An 18,261-nucleotide genomic window follows, 5' to 3' on the forward strand; every position below is an offset into this window, starting at 1 on the left:
GGTCCTTTCCCCTCGTCTGATGCCAGGGAGGCAACGGACGAGGTTTTTTGAATCTCCCCTCGTCCTTCGTCGTGCTGAAAATCTTAGCACGGGGAAGGGAGAGTGGAGTGTATGAATCGTACCTTCCCGTGTAGGGAAAGTGTCTTTCCTTCTTCGGCTCGGCAGCAGAGGACGGTTCTGAGGCCTTAGCCTTCCCTTTCCTCTGCGCCGAGACTTCGGGCTGCTGCCCTTTCGGCTTCTCAATTCTCGGACGAGACTGGGACCTGGATCTGTTCCACTCCTCGGCTCGGATGAACCTATCCGATGCTTCCAAGGCTTCCTCCAGGGTCTGCGGGGGATGCATGACCATGAAGTCCAGGAACTTTCCAGCTTGGAGGCCGTTCCGTAGCGCGAACACGGCCAGGCCTTGATCCAGGCTTGTGATTCCGGATGACTCGTTACTGAAGCGAGTCAGATAGTCGCGGAGGCTCTCGTCCTCCGCCTGCTGCAGACTCATTAGCTCTGCAGTGGTCTTCTCTCGGCGGTTGGCCGTAGAGAATTTGCTCTTGAACTTGTTGGAGAGGTCGTTCCAACCGGTTATGGAGCCTTCCTTGAGCCCTTTGGTGATCCAGGATTGGGCAACACCTTTGAGGGTCGTAGGAAAGTATTTACACCAGGTAGCCTCAGACCTCGGGTTCAGATACATGTGCCCCTCGTAAGAGGCAATGTGATCCTTAGGATCTGAGGTACCATCGTAAGTAATATGTGCCGGGATTTTGACCGTTGGCACATGCTCTTCCAGAATCCACTTCTGGAAGGGCGAGTTCGATGGAACCATGACCGCCTTCCCCTTGTACCCAGCCTCAGGGACCTCGCTCCCTCCTCTCTCAGAGGTGGAAGTGGTTTTCGTCCCCGGCTGAGACAAGGTTGGGTGGGGTCCGGTATCCTCTGGGAAGGTGAGGCGGCTATGCACACTCACCTCCCTCGAACCCAAGCGTTCGTGAACGCTTCGGCGGGCGAATTCCGGGTCCTTGGAGGGCCCCATAGAATTCTGAGCTTCAGAGTGGTCAGAGGGTTGAGGGTTCCTCCTCCTCTCCTTACTGGAGTTTCGGGTGTCCCCTCGCCACCTCTGGCCGAGCTGTCTATGTGGTGGAGCTTGTCCACCATCATCCTGACCGATCCTCCTTTTCAGGTTTCTCGGCTGGTGATCATCAGGCATCTGGATTGGAGCCCCTTGAGCTTTAAGGAACTCCATGCAGATGGCCACTGCTCTGGCCACTTCCTCGGTGGAGGGTCCGGAGGGAGGAGTCTCCTGCGGATGTGACCTGGATTGCACGCTATGGCGCGGCGGGGAGTTCCTCGCACCTGAGCCACTCGGTCTCGGGGATGGCCCCGGCTGCCGAGTGTGGTGCGAGGTGTTCTCCTCCTGGAGGCTAGGACCTCTTGAGGCTTCCCTTTCCGGAGAAATGGGGGCCTCCGATTCGGAAGAGGCTTGCTCCGGGGAGGGATAAACCGGCTGGCGTTCCCTCACCGTAATCCGGCCTCCTCCCTTCTTAGCCTTCTTGGAACTCTTTCCACTCTTAGTCATGGCGACTGCCGGAGTGTTTGATGACTGACGCGAAATTTAGTAGCGTTCCCCACAGACGGCGCCAAATTGTTTCGGATGAAAACAATCGAATCTCGGAAGATCCTTTTATCTTGAGGGAACTTGGTCTCGGTCCGAACGACGCCGGAGCCGAGGGTTTCCTGCACAACAAATACACGTAAACTAGCCTCGGGGGGGACGCCGAGGAAGGCCCCTCCGATGCTTAAGTCAGTATATTAGAGAGAGAAAGCTGTGCAAGAGTTTAGTTGCTTGAGGCTTTATTGTCTTTTTCTTACCAAGAATTGACCAAATTGTTGGCTTTTATACCTTGGCTAATGAAGGAGGCGGATTGGGCCCGGAAATCAGTTAGGCTGGGCCAAGCTGATTGGGCCGTTGACTGACCTTGACATGGCTTTGAGGATGTTGATTTTTGACTTTAGCATGTTTGGAGAGTTGAACCTTTGCCTTGGGCTTTTAATTGGATCATTCAGTGACCAGGCCCAATTGGACTAAATTGGACCCAAACAGTTTGTATGGGGTGATTTAAAAGTCTAATATTTTATGCCTTTACAAGACTATAATATTATTATTTGATATGTTCATACATTCCTTTAGCTACTTACACTCTGTCACATATATTTCGTTAAAATTAATTCATGAAGTTCATGTGCCTATTCTATGTTTACTTGTAGGTGGAAATTAGATTGTTGTGGAAACTTATTATTTTCCAAACCTTGCTATCACATGAACGTCAGGCAGCTCACAAGGCCCAAGTGCAACACTTCAGCTAGAATACAAAGACCCACTAACTTCTAATTAAACAAGGCAAAAGAAGTAATAGTGGGTTGAAAATCCCAATAACTCAAAACCCAATAAGTCTTAGCTACATTTTGGTGCACCACTGTCTATAAAATGAATATGTAGTAAGAAGATATGAACACGTAAAAATCGATGAACATTCCGTAATAAAAAATAAACATATAAAAAAAATGAACATTTAGTACTTAAAAAGTGAAAATGTTAAAAGGTTGTTAAATACCGCCCTCGAATTTCCAACTAACGTCCGCAAATAAAATATATTTTCCAAATTTACCCTTACATAAAACAAAATAATTTACCCTCCCCCAAACACAATTTACCTCCCAAAACCCTCACTCCCTCTTCTCTCTCTTAAAACCAATTCTCTCTCTACACCAATACCACCTCCACGTCCTTTTTACACCACCACTACCACCACCTCCTCTTTTAACAACACACCACCACCTCCTTTTACCTCAGGTTACTCAATCTACATAGTAAGCCGCGAAAATGACGAGGAAGGATAAGGGGAAGGTCGTTGTCGCCGGAGACAAGGTCGTCGTCGTCCTTTTTACACCACCACTACCACCACCTCCTCTTTTTTTTCTGAAAATGGAGGAAACGCCTAATTTTTTCGCTAGATCTGGGCTGAAACGCCTAGAAATTTCGATCACCTATACGGTTTTTCGAAAAATCTAGGCGTTTTAGCCCAAATCTGACGAAAAAATTAGGCGTTTCTGCCCTTTTTTTAAAATAAATTTTTTTTTGTATGAAGTCCATCTTATCCTACGGTTATTTGATTTCATCTTGGCTGATTTGTTTTTTCCCTTTCAATTTCATCTAGTTGAAGGAAGAACAGCTAGCCGATTTTTTTTATTTTTTTTATTTGAGGTTTTTGCTGTATTAATTTAGGGAATATTTCGTGTTGTTGTCAGCAGTAAAAAAACCAAAGCTCTTGCTTAGATTCCTTTTAGTAAAGCTGTAAAGAAAATGAAAGAAGGATGAATTCATGAAAAGAGTGCCAAAAAAATCACTGTTCCTACATATATTTATACAAGTGTTGAAAATGGTTTTAAAAAAAGTTAAAAATTTTGAGTTTCTTGATCAAGTAAAAGCCATATAGCAGTCAGAACTCAGGAGGACGACAAACATCAAAGATAATATTTTTATAACAAGGCTACGTACGTCATTTTAGGTTATTTTGTGGGCGTTAGTTAGAGATTCGAGGGCGACGTTTAGCGGCTCACTTAAAAAAATATGATAATTTAGTATTAAAAATAAACATGGCAACCATAAAATTGTTGGGCCACGAGGCCCACGACCTTAAAAAATGACATTTAGTGTAAAAATAATTATGAACATGTAAAAAAAAAAAAACATTTATTAATAAAAAATGAACATGTCAAAAATAATTATGAACATGTAAAAAAAAAAAAGAACATTTATTAATAAAAAATGAACATGTCAAAAATAATTATGAACATTATATTGAAAGTGAACATTTATCATACAATAATAAATTAGCTAGACCACACCTAATAAAATGAACATTTTATAAAAATATGTGAACATATTAAAGAAAATGAACATTTAGTATAAAAAAATGAACACGTGAAAAAAAATTATGAACATTTATTTAGTATATTAAAAATGAACATGATTTTTTTATATTCATATAAATTCAAATTCATTATATATAATTATTAACGGAAAATAAAGATAAAATAAATCATTAAAATATGTTCAATTTTTACGTACTAAATGTTCATTTTGTACTAAATGTTCAATTTTAAAGTACCCGTGTTCACTTTTTTTCCAAAAATTATACACAAATATTAGCAACTCAATTAAAAATGAAATCAAAATTCATAATAACAAACAAACTAAAGATGTAGCAACTCAATAATTCATCACAAAAACTCATTAATTAAATTAATATTCATAAAAAATTCAAAAATTCAGTTGAAATAGTCTAATTCACTATTTTTATCAAAAAGTCAATTGAAATTCATCAAATTCCTCAAATTGAAATTCACCAATTATAAAATCAGAAAAATCAATTACAAATCCAGCCCAAATCTAACCTAATAAAAGCTAATTAAAAATCGACAACACAAAAACTAACCTGCATTGATGATCTCTTTTAGATAACAACCAAATCCATAATAATGTTGAAAACAAAGGAAAAAGAAAATGGTGACGATTGCGATGAAGATGATGGAGAATGCTACAATGGCGAGGAATTGGAGAATATCCAAAGTAGGAGGATAAAGAAGATTAAAGATTGAAGGAAAGTGAGGTTTAAGAAAGAAAATTTACTTATAAGGAAAGGGAAAAAAAAAAAAAGGAGAGAGAAAATTTTGAATGGAGAAGAAAACAGATAAAGAAAATTAATGGAGGTGAGGAAGAAGAAGAGAGACATGTAAATATAAGGAAGGGAGAAAAAACGTATGTTCGATTTTTAAGTATTATATGTTCATATATATGGTTGTTGCAGTTAGCTTAGCTGAACAAGTGTATAGCTAAGAATTTGTGCTCAAAACCCCCAAAAGATTCGAGGAGGCAGCCGTACAAAGAGCCAGTGCAAAACCCTCATAAAAGCTACTGTATAAAGACCACGAAGGAGGAAAACAGCAAGAGGAGAGGGCGAGAGGACGCCGAACAACAACATTGGAGCAGCCGCGAGCTACTCCGAGGAGCAACAATTGAAATTGGTGTTTGTTCTTTCTCTTTGTTTGATTAATTTTGTTCTAATTGCTATACTTTGTGACGTTAGTATGTCAATTATGGATTTTTCATTATCAAACGAATTGGGTGTTCTCTTAATTTCCATGTCTGGCTAAACTTTTTTGTTCTAGGTTAGGGATGTAGTCTCTTACAATTTATCAATGAATTGAATTATTTTGTTTGGGTTCTATTTATATGATTGCAATTTGATAATCTTGTTTTAATTCGTACTTTTAATCTGGCCAATTGATTGTATGTTAAAGGTATTGATTTATTAGCAGGAGTGAACTTTCAATACTAGTTCGTGGGATTATCAAACGTCAAGCAGTATAATTTTAGTAATAGTTATACACTTGGGGTGGTCTTTATTGAATTCCTATTCACGTAACATCTTTGCTGAAAATATGGTAGAACCACCAGCAAAGATGTTACGTGAATATGCAATGCCTGATGCTAGTTCAACCTCTGCAAGTATAGTAAGACTTTCTATTCAAGCTAATAATTTTGAACTTAAGCCTGCTTTAATTCATATAGTCCAGCAAGATCAGTTTGGGGGATCACCCATTGAATGTCCATTAGAACATTTAGTTAATTTTCTTTAAAAATGTGATATTATTAAGGTAAATGGGGTTAGTGAAGATGCTATTAGACTTAGGTTGTTTTCGTTTTCACTAAGAGATAAGGCAAGAAAATGGTCATCTTCTAAATCATCTGATCCTTTCACTACTTGGACCTCTTTGTCTCAAGCTTTTCTGAATAAATTTTTCCCACTTGGTAAAACGGCTAAATTGCGTAATGATATTACTAATTTCACTCAAAATGATTTAGAGTCATTTTATGATGAGTCTTGGGAAAGGTTTAAAGATTTTCAACATCAATGTCCTCACCATGGAATACTTGATTGGCTACTTGTGCAAACTTTTTTTTGGCTTAAATCACTCTATTAGAAGTACTATAGATGCTGCAGCAGGTGGTGCTTTAATGAGTAAGACTACTGAAGAAGCTAATAAGTTATTAGAAGAACTTGCTTTTAATAATTATAGCTGTTCTAGTGAAAGATCTATTGCTAAAAAGAGTACAAGGATGTATGATGTGGATGGTATTAACATGTTAAATGCTAAGGTTGATAATTTGACTAAAATTTTCAGTAAAATGAGTAATGTTAGTCCTATTTCTAGTCCTGATTTATCTTGTGATAATTGTGGGGGTGCACATACTAGTAATGATTGTCCTAATTTTGAACAAGCTAAATTTGTTTCTAATCATAATCGATCACAAAATGACCCCTATTCTAATACTTATAACCCTGGCTGGAAGAACCATCCTAATTTTTCTTGGAGAGATTAAGGAAACCAAGGTAGTAACCTTAGACCATAAAATCCACCTGGTTTCCCACAAAGACAACAACAACCACAACAAGAGAGACCTTCATGGGAATTAGCTATTGAAAAACTTGCTAATGCTACTTTTGAGAGAATTATAAAATTGGAAAATAAGGTTGATCAATTAGCAAATTCAAGTTCAGCTAGGCCAATTGGCGAATGCTATTAATTCTAGAAACCAAGGAAGTCTGCCTAGTAAAACTGAGGTTAACCCTAAAGAGCAATGCAAAGTTGTCACCTTAAGAAGTGGTAAAACCCTTGATGATATAACTGTTGAAGCCAAGGCTAAAGAAGTAATTGATGAAAATGCTGAAATTGAACCTGAAAAGCAACCTAAACTAGAGGGTGATGATTCTAATCCTATTCCTGTTCCTGTTAAGCCTTATGTACCTCCCATTCCTTTTCCCCAAAGAGTAGAATAAAGTGGATCATCAATTTGAAAAATTTCTTAAAATGTTTAAGCAATTGCAAGTTAATATTCCGTTTGCTGATGCATTGATGCAAATTCCTTCATATTCTAAATTTCTTAAAGAAATCATGTCTAAAAAGTGGAAATTAGAGGATTATGAAACTATTGCTTTGAGTGAAGAATGTAAAGCTGTAATTCAGAATAAGCTTCCTCCTAAATTAAAAGATCCTGACAGTTTTTCTATTCCTTGCACTCTTGGTGATGTTAATTTTTCTAAAGCTTTATGTGACTCAGGTGCAAGTGTTTCTCTCATGCCATTGTCTATTTACAAGAAGCTTGGTTTGAATGATTTAAAATGCACTACTATTTCATTGCAACTTGCTGATAGGTCTGTTAAATATCCTCTAGGAGTAGTAGAAAACGTGCTAATGAAAGTTGGTAAATTTATTATACTTGTTGATTTTGTTATTCTTGATATGGACGAGGATGTTGACGTGTCTATTATTCTTGGGAGACCATTTTTAGCTACAGCTGGTACTATAATTGATGTTAAAAATGGCATGTTAACTTTTAAAATTGGTGAAGAAGAGGTACAATTCAATTTGTTTCAATCTGCTAAATACCCTTCCTTTACTGACCATGTGTTTAGAGTTGATGTGCTTGATGAATTAAATAGAGAAATGATTGATTCTATTTCTAAAGATACCCTTGAAATGTGCCTAACAAGTGCAGGTACATCCCATAATGATGATGTTGAGGTGCTGGAAATAGCCAATGCTATAGAGGCATGCCCTCCATGGAAGAAAAGAGGTAATCATTTTAAGAAACTCGAGAAAGGTAATCCTCTTCCTCCTCCCTCTAGTGTGCAAGCACCTACTTTAGAATTAAAGCCTTTGCCATCACATTTAAAATATGCTTTTCTGGGTGAAAATGATTCCTTGCCTGTTATTGTAAATGCTTCACTATCTAATGAACAATTAGATAAACTTTTGCGTGTCTTAAGGGAAAGAAAGAAAGCAATTGGTTGGACTATTTTTGATCTTATTGGAATAAGCCCATCTGTTTGTATGCATAATTAATTTTGCTAGAAGAAGATTATAAACCTATTGTTCAAAATCAAAGAACACTAGGCGAAAATTGGTAATTAGCACCGGTTCAAAACCCCCATTTAGCACCGGTTTTGGACCGGTTCTGATTTGAGGGATGCCAAAACCCAAGACTTTTCGCACCGGTTTTGAACCGGTGCGAAAAATTCCCCAAAAAAATTTTTAAAAAAACTTTTCGCACCGGTTCTTGCTGTAAACCGGTGCGAAAAGTCCTGGCGCGCCTTTTTTTTATATATACTTTTCGCACCGGTTCTAGTTGTGAACCCGTGCCAATAACTGCTTTTTTTTTTTGCAATAAATAATAATATTAATACTAATAATAATAATAAAACCTGTACATCCTGCATTAATTCTACCATTATTATATATTATAATAACAATAATAATAATAATTATTATTATAATATTATAAATAATACTAATAATAATAATAATAGTAATAGTAATAATAATTTCTAAATTGAAGTAATAACAACAATATATAGATATTAATTAATAATCTCTAATGCAATACAATGAAGTGTCATATTTACAATTCCTCAACAAAAAAAAAGTGTCATATTTACAAATAATACTAATCAATAATGTAGTTAACAGTTCAAATAGAAATGACATTTACAAATTAAATGTGATGAAAGTCGCCAACATGTCTCGAACTTCATTAAGTTCCTTGCTCGTCAACGGACCTCCCTTTTGTACCTTGCAAAACATGGAATAAACAAAAAGTATGTTAGAATCAATTACTTAGGTTATGCATGTAAAATACATTTACAAGTTCAGTTAGGCAAAAATTTATTACTTAGGCCTATATGACTACTACTTCCCCTATTTTCTACAATTCTTATCAAATCAACTCATTCTTTCTCATAACATGTCAATATTACTTAGTTACAGGCAACTAAGGCTTGAAATCACATGAAAAGAGCAATTCAAGGGTTTTAGGACGCATTTTCCTCCAAAATGGCCCAAATAAGGCCTATATGACTACTAGGATGCCTATTTCCTACATTTCTTATCAAATCAACTAATTCTTACTCATAACATGTCATTATTACTTAGTTATAAGCGGCTAAGGCTTGAAATCACATGAAAAGAGCAATTCAAGGGTTTTAGGATGCATTTTCCTCCAAAATGGCCCAAATAAGGCCTATATGACTACTAGGATGCCTATTTCCTACATTTCTTGTCAAATCAACTCATTCTTTCTCATAACATGTCATTATTACTTTGTTATAGGCGGCTAAGACTTGAAATCACATGAAAAGAGCAATTCAAGTATTTTATGACGCATTTTGATCCAAAATGGCCCAAATAAGGCCTATATGACTACTAGGATGCCTATTTCCTACATTTCTTGTCAAATCAACTCATTCTTTTTCATAACATGTCATTATTACTTTGTTATAGGCGGCTAAGGCTTGAAATCACATGAAAAGAGAAATTCAAGTGTTTTAGGACGCATTTTGATCCAAAATGGCCTAAATAAGGCCTATATGACTACTAGGATGCCTATTTCCTACATTTCTTGTCAAATCACATGTTAAGAGCAAATAAACTAAGTCAATGGCATACCTCATCAAGCTGTAGTGTGTCTGTACAACGACTCACTATGTTAAACATGAATCTCATCACGTATAGGCCACAATCAACTCCGTTATCTTGTTGTGTGCACTAGCATAGGAACAAAGTACATGAATCAAACATGCATAGCAAATTAGTAACATTTTACGCATTGTTTATTACGAAAATCACAACATCATGTGGCATTACCATCGGGGATTTCCATGTGGGACCTTAAGGAGCTCGACAATTTATCTTCTTCATAGCACTGTAGAAAAGTAAGTTCAAATTTGATTAGTATGACTAATAAATGAGTTGGGTAATGATAATTAACACTAGGTAGCTTTATTTACTTTTGTAGTATGGACTTCACGAGGAGTTTTTTTGGATGAGGCAATCGAGCTGAATCAAAAAGGAAGATTGTGTTACTGGAAACACAAATCACCAATAGGGTCCAATGCAAACTACATAAATTCACAATAGACAAACAAATCAATAATTAGCCATGTACAACATTTAATCAGGGGAAACAAATGAATTTGACATAGTTAGACGTACTCCTCATAACATGGGGCGAATATGAACTTGTCTCCCGCATGCACTGATTCCTTGATACTCCATTTAACATAATTCAACACGTCATTCTAGTAGTGGAGATCTGCTCGGGGCATAACCACCCAACTTGACACGGAGAATCAATGTCATGTAAGTGCTCCTATAGTGCTCTACATGCATGATAATAGAATATTAATGGAATTATAAACGACAATCACCACTAATCTGAATAACATAATTTGAGTGGCTTGAATTACCTCATGAATGTTTGAATGAGGGAAATGTTAAGCATCAAACCACTTAGAAATTCCTTCACATCTTCTTTGTTGAGCCATGCAATTACATCGTCATCATAGTGGAACAATGCCTTAGGTAGTGAAACTTCAATGGGAGTGTCACTAGACAACATACTAACACGGTTGTGTAGATAAGTTAAATCTTTAGAGAGCGGTTGAAGGACCGTGTCTGCAACAATTGGAGTAGCTTGCATAGATGAACCTCTCAAAAAATGCATATATGCTTCCAAAGGGTCCTTATCGCTCCAACCTAACCCATCCTTGAACGTGTAATCTCACTAGTGAATGTATGTCGCTTTCCAATTTTAAGGAAAATCCGGCAGCATTTCCCCCCGGTTCTCCAAGTACACGATGTAGATAATTACTTACCCACATATGTACCTAGAGAACAGGGTGAGGAAATGATAAGCCAAGATGTTCCTTAAAATCGAAAAAAAAGACATACATTCACCACCTAAGTGAGAGTAAACGTTCAAGAACAGTCCCAGCCGGGGACTTGATGAGTCTATTTTATATATATTTTTATTTCCCGTCCCACGGTCATATTTGTGCTTATTTAAGCTCTGCGGAGCTATTTTTATTACTAATATACGTTTTCTAGTGTTTTTGTAGAGTTGGTATTATTTTGTAGGAATTTGCAGAGTTATGACAATTTCCGGTCTTATTAGACCACTGAAGATATTGGAGTCGGATCGTATTTTATGACCGTATATTTGAAACCCAAGATTGAGCTAATTAAATTTGGTTTTGTGATTAAGGGCTCGGTTCGTTTGGATACTAATTTTGTTGGTAGTCTAATACTTGAATATGGAGAAGAGCCCAATAATTAAATCAGATTTGAAGATCACTCAAATGGGCGGATATCAGCGCTAGGCTACTTCAGCTATTGGGCTTATGCATTCTTGGGCCTGATTGCTTGCTCCTGTTGTTGATGATTGGTGATGTCGGTTTAGGAGTAGTACTATTAGTTTTAGTGGGAGACTGGGAGTAATAGTTGACTTCCTCTAAAACTCCTCTTCATTGTTTTATAAAAACAATAGTAGTACGTAGGTTCAGAGGGGGGTAGTAATAGTTTTAGTTTTAGTTTTAGTTTAGTTTTTTTTCATTAGTTTTAGTTGTACGTTTATTGATTTAGTATTAAAATACTTCTGTTTACTGTTGTTTAATTATTGTTTTCATGTTTAGTCTTTTATTATTATTTCTATTATGCTTTATTTAATTGTTTTATTTAATTGCTTATTGATTTTAACCATGCTTGATTTATTTGCTTTGCTTAGTTTAGATTTAAATATGTGTGAGTAGTTTTATTTCTAGGATTGTGGGGATCCATAAATAATATGAAGGGGTAGTTTATTATTGTTGATTGTCAATGTTTGATTGATTTCCTATCGATTGATTTAATGCTATGCAATTAGATTAGGCCTGGTTTAGTTGTATGAGTTATGCAATATTAATTCGATATTCGAGAGATGAGAATTGATGTTTAGGCTTAGTTTCAATAGGCAGGTTAATTTATAAATGGTTAAGTCAAGATTCGAGAGATGCGATTTAATGCCGGTAGATTAATTATGTGATTGTAATACGTAGCGAAAGCCCTTTATGATCTGATTAATTTATGCATTGATAATTGATTGTTATGTTTTACCCTGGAATATTATTTATTGGTGAACCTATACCCTAGGCCTTTTATTATTGTTTTCCTCCTTTATTCAACTTGTTTTAGTTTAATTATTTCCCTTAGATTAATTGATATAAAATCCTATTTGCTACTTGATAATTTAGATTATATTAATTGATTAGGAATAGAAAGACTTGTTTTCCTGTGGATTCGACCCTACTTCCCTATCTATTTTAGTTAGTGGTTTTAGGAATTACTTTTGATCAGGTGATACGACTTTATCCTGTTAGGACTATTCAAGACTTTCTCCTAATGAGAAAGCCTTGAACGGGTACCTAGGCATATGATGATGCAAGCAGTTTATATATTGTTGTATTTATTTATCATTAAACAATACACAAGTTGTAATAGCATGAAAAAGCTTTTATTAAATGAATAAAGAAAAAGAAATATAGATTAGAAAAGTTTATAATTCATACCACTATAGCAAGTACAATGGATGTATTCTTTCTAACTTCCCACTTGAGCTAAGTATGTAGTCTTCAAGCTAAACTTGTGCTTCAATTCACATGTGAATCTATAAAAAAACAAAAAGAAAAAACAGAACAAAAAACAAAAGTTAGTAAGTATGAACTATCATTTGTCAATTGGAAACTATTAACTATCAAAAGTATCAATCTATCATGTCTGTCAATCGAAAATTTTTTATGGCTTTGCAAATTTAGTTTCATTTTATTATTTATTTTATTTTATTTGTCTCAATTCCTTTCCTCGGTTTTGTGTATAGGGGTTCGGGTTTTGTGTGACCACCCGTTACCCAAAAATCGACCACCGCAGCCACCCTAACCACCCACGAAACCCCTAAACCCCCCACGAAACTGCCTCCCCATTGACTACCTAAAAGAAATTCAAACCCAGAAAACCCAAAAGTGAAACCCAAACCCAGAAAACCCAAATCGAAATTAAGAGGGTTGCGGTGGGGAAGGAGGCTGGCCGAATTGAGGTTGCAGGTTTGGACGAGGGGTGGGCTTTTAGTTCGAGGGGGCGACGGATGGGAAGGAGAGGTGGGTAGGGAAACTGGGAAAGGCAGGTGGGGAAAGGGGAAGGGGTGGTGAGGTGGTGTCTGGTGTGGTAGTGGTGGGGAGCTGTTGCAGCCACACTCACCGAACAAAACCAGCAGCCCCTGCTTCACCATTCACCAATCAACCAATCCCACCCAAAACATATCAGCCATACTCTGTAATTTGTCCACACCTGCCACATCTCACCAAACTCCCCTGTTCCCTCACAACCCGCAATTCATCCACCAAATACCACCGCAGCCCAACCACTAAAACACGTAATACCCATAAAAAATTTGCAAGCTCACAACAAGGCAATAACTCAATGCGCAACAAGTTTATGCGGTAGTAAACTAACCCTAGATTACAAGAACTATATACTGAATTCTAAAATGAAATTAACGACAAACTCTAGATTGCGAAAACTGAACTCGATAATCTAAAAAGGACAAAAACAAATTCTTACCTCGAAGCTGCTTCAATGGAGATGAGAAAGCTCAGAATTTGCTTCAATGGAGAATTAAAAGTACGCGTAATGGAGGAGTGATATGGACAAAGCTCAAAATGCGCTTCAATGGAGAACTACGAGCACGCGTAATGGAGGAGAGCGAGATATGGAGAAAGGTGAAACTTCAGAGGTGGTCGAAGCTAAGAGAAGGGCGAAAACGAGAGGGAACAGAAAATGAAAAGCAGGGGGAAAGAAAGAAAGAAAGAAGAAGGGCGAAAACGAGAGGGAAAACAGAAAATGAAGAAGACCGATTTTTTTTTATTTCGCACCGGTTTGAACCGGTGCTAAAACACTATTTCGCACCGGTTTGGTTTGAATCGGTGCGAAATCCCTTTCTCCCCTTTTTTTTCTCTTTCTTAATTCGCACCGGTTTGAACCGGTGCGAAAAAGATAATTTCTCACCGGTTTAATAGGAACCGGTGCAAAAAGTCTTTTTCCCAATCTCGCCCATTTATTTTAACACCGGTTTTCAAGAACTGATGCGAAAAGTACGGTGCCTATTTCATTTTTTCTACTAGTGGAAGATTAAACCCTAACATGCAAGAAGTAGTTAAGAAAGAAGTTTTAAAATGGTTAGATGTAGGAATAATTTATCCTATTTCTGATAGTACTTGGATTAATTCTGTACAAGTGGTACCTAAAAAAGGTGGAATGACTATTGTGCCTAATGATAATAATGAACTAATCCCTACCAGAACAGCGACTGGTTGGAGAGTTTGCATAGATTATAGAAAACTTAATAGTGTAGCTTGAAAAGATCATTTCCTTTTCCATTCTTAGATCAAATGTAAGAGAGAGTTGCTGATCATGACTATTATTGTTTAATTTCTTGATGGATATTCTGGTTTTAATCAAATTCTCATTGCTCCTAATGATCAGGAAAAGACTATCTTTACCTGTCCTTATGCATGGTACATTTGCTTTTCGTCGAATGCCTTTTGGTTTATGTAATGCTCCCGCTACTTTTCAGCGTTGTATGATGTCTATTTTTTCTGATTATATAGAATAAATTATGGAAGTGTTTATGGATGATTTTTCTGTTTTTAGATCATCTTTTGATAATTGTCTAGCTAACCTTTCTCTGATTTTGCAACGTTGTGAAAAGACTGATTTAGTTTTAAATTGGGAAAATTGTCATTTCATGGTACAAGAAGGCATAGTACTTTGGCATAAAATTTTTGCAAAAGGAAAATTGAGGTAGATCGTGCAAAAACAAATCGAAGTAATTGAAAAACTCCCACCTCCTATTAATGTTAAGGGAATTAGAAGTTTCCTATGCCATGCGGATTATTACAGATGCTTCATTAAAGATTTTTCTAAGATCTCTAAACCCTTATGTGATTTGTTAAACAAAGATGCTCCCTTTGATTTTAACTCTGAATGTCTGCATGCATTTAACAAATTAAAGCAAGAGTTAACTTCAGCACCTATTGTGATAGCTCCTGATTGGAATTTCCCTTTTGAGCTAATAATATGTGGTGTTTGTAATTATGCTCTTGGTGTTGTTTTATGACAAAGAAAAGATAGAAAGTTGCATGTAATTTATTATGCTAGCAAAATGCTCAATGATGCTCAATTAAATTACACAACTACTGAAAAAGAAACGCTTGCTGTTGTGTTTGCCATGGATAAATTTAGGTCTTATCTTATAGGGTCTAAAGTAATTGTTTTCACAAATCACTCTGCTTTAAAATACTTGTTAAGTAAAGAGGAACCTAAGCCTAGACTAATTCGTTGGATTCTTTTACTATAAGATTTTAATTTAGAAATTAAAGATAAAAAAGGCATTGAAAATCCTGTTGCAGAACACTTATCTAGATTGGAAATTGATAATAATTCTGAAATACTTATAGATGATACATTTCCTGATGAACAATTGTTGGCTATTGCTAGTATTCCTTGGTATACTGATTTAGTAAACTATCTGGTAAGTAGTATAATTCCTTCAAATTTAAGCTATCATCAGAAAAAGAAATTTTTGTGGGATGCTAAACATTATTTTTGGGAAGAGCCTTTGTTGTATAAATTTTGTGCTGATAGTTTAATTAGAAAATGTGTGCTTGAAGAAGAATTTCATAATATACTGTTTCATTGTCATTTCTTTAGAATGTGGTGGTTATTTCAGTACAAATAAGACAATAGTTAAAGTTTGGCAATCTGGTTTTTATTGGCCAACTATGTATAAAGATGCTAGAGACTATGTTAGCAAATGTGATAGATGTCAACGAGTAGGTAACATATCTAAAAGAAATGAAATGCCTATGAATATTATGCCTGAAGTTGAGTTGTTTGATGTGTGGGGAATTGATTTTATGGGTCCTTTTCCCTCTTCTCATAACAATAGATATATTTTAGTTGTTGTTGATTATGTTTCTAAATGGGTAGAAGCTATAGCTACTCATACTGATGATTCAAAAGTTGTTATGAAATTTCTTAAAAAGAATATTTTTTCTAGATTTGGTGTTCCTAGAGCGATTTTAAGTGATGGAGGCTCTTATTTTTGTAATAAGCCGCTTGATTCTCTTTTAAGAAAGTATGTGTTTAAACATAAAGTTGCGTTAGCTTATTATCCTCAAACCAATGGTCAAGTAGAGCTTGCTAATAGAGAGTTAAAGCAAATTCTAGAGAAAACCATGAATATTTCTAGGAAGGATTGGGCTAATAAGATTGATGATTCTTTATGGGCATATAGGACAACCTTTAAAACATCTTTAGGCATGTCTCCTTAAGGCTAGTTTATGGAAAATCTTGCCATCTTCCTGTAGAAATAGAGCATTAGGCATTTTGGGCAATAAGGGAGTTAAACATGAACCTTAAGACTACTGGGGCTAAGAGATTGCTACGATTGAGTGAATTAGAAGAGTTTAGGTTAGATGCTTATGAGAGTGCTAAAACATATAAATAGAAAATTAAACTTTGGCACGATAAGCACATTAACCATAAAACTTTTGAAGTGAGACAGAAAGTTTTACTCTTTAACTCAAGTTTGAAATTGTTCCTAGGAAAGTTGCGATCAAGATGGTCTGTCCCATTTACTGTTGTGAAAGTTTATCCATATGGTGCAGTTGAAATACAAGGAAACTCTAATGTTTTCAAGGTGAATGGTCAATGACTTAAACCGTACTTGGTTGATGAGATGGTGCCTACAGGAGTGACTTACTCCTTAGAAGAACCTACTAAAGAATAAGCACCATGATAGTCACGCTCGTGACTTAAAACACGCGCTACTTGGGAGGCAACCCAAGCTCTTTTCCTTTTCCTTTTTGATTTATGTTTTGTTTTCTCTCGTTCCTATTTTGTTTTTTCTGTCTCTTTTTCTGTTTCCCTTTGCTGTTCAGAATTTAATGAAGATGGTGAGCTGGACACTTCAATTCTAATTGAAGAGAAGAGAGTAACTCTTTTGCTAGCAATAATCAGTACTTGATGGGATATGCTGCTTCAGGGAAGTAGTTGTTATGCGTCAGGTGGTGCCAGTCAGTTTTAACAGCTATTCCTCTTGTACTTAACTCGTGTTGCTGAGCTTTGAATGCTGCAAATACCAAGCTACAATTTCCATCAGGTTGTCTCTTTCCATGCCTTTTGTTTCCTTTTTGTTCTTTGCCGCTATCTTTACTCCTACTTTCTGCTCTTCATTTTTGGTTATAACATTGAGGACAATGTTTGTCCTTAAGTGTGGGGGAGAGGACTTAGAAATTTTCTGCAATTGCCTTTTGTGTTTTAAATTTATAGTTCGGTTTCTTTGTGTTACCATGTATGAAACATGGCTGGATTTTGTGCAGGTTTTCACTTGGTTATTTTTTTTGATATATGCCTATTTTAGGGGAAGCGCTGCAAAATTTTCTGCAGAATTTTCATGAAAAAAAAAAAAAGTTTTGTTTTGATTGTCACTAATTGACTTATTTTGGATCAATAAGAAAAAAATACATGATATGTAAAGATAGCATAAGTCCTTCATTGACATTGTTTGTAGTAAGAAGGATTGCTTTTCCCTTATGCGTTGAATCCCGAAAGGAGGGCCACGAACCTCGTAAGACTCAATTATCTACGTATTTATCCTTGTTCTTGATTGCTTAAATTGGGACTTACATTCTAGCTTCCTGAGATCAAAGTCCAAGGTGTGTGAGAAATGATAAATTATTTTTCTTTCATGATTAGAACCTTCAGAATTTAGGCTCACTCATATTTTTTTTTTCTTTTACATTTTCCCTGTTGCTTAGTTTTGTTGTGCCGTAATATCCTCTTTTGGCTAATCCTACATTACAAGCTTATGACCTTTACCTATGCCTTGCTAAAAGGAGTGATGTTATTATTGATTTATGTCGTAAGTTTTGTAATAGAAAAGGGAAGGAGAAAAAAAATAAAAATTGAACACACGAGAAAGAAATCAAAAGAAAAAAAAATGAGCCCTGAAAGAAAAAAAATGAAAAGAAGGGTCGAAAAAAAAAACAAAAAAAAAAGTTGAAAAAAGAAAACAAAAATATTGTACGATTGAAATTGTTTGAAAATGATGAATGTATGATGAAAAAAGGGGGTTATAGTTTAAAAATTGGAGTACGGTGATGATATATTAGTAAGAGTTGAATATGATCTCTATTTCTAAAGGTTGTGTACTACTCTTTTAGCTTGGCATTTTTACCACTACATTCCTAAATATTAACACCCTTAACCCTAGCCTCA

The 18,261-nt window shown here is 36.1% G+C and overlaps 1 protein-coding gene across 1 annotated transcript; it reads left to right on the forward strand.

Annotated features, from left to right (window-relative positions):
* The first annotated feature begins 6,924 nt into the window (after nucleotides 1–6,924).
* LOC110691307 lies at nucleotides 6,925–16,313 on the forward strand. The gene is made up of 3 exons (XM_021868229.1): nucleotides 6,925–7,945; nucleotides 15,438–15,511; nucleotides 15,651–16,313. Exons 1-3 carry the CDS (start codon nucleotides 6,925–6,927, stop codon nucleotides 16,311–16,313), a joined length of 1,758 nt encoding a protein of 585 aa, XP_021723921.1.
* Nucleotides 16,314–18,261: the final 1,948 nt, after the last annotated feature.

Source organism: Chenopodium quinoa, unplaced genomic scaffold (assembly GCF_001683475.1).
Source record: "Chenopodium quinoa cultivar QQ74 unplaced genomic scaffold, ASM168347v1, whole genome shotgun sequence".
Classification (NCBI taxonomy): domain Eukaryota; kingdom Viridiplantae; phylum Streptophyta; class Magnoliopsida; order Caryophyllales; family Amaranthaceae; genus Chenopodium; species Chenopodium quinoa.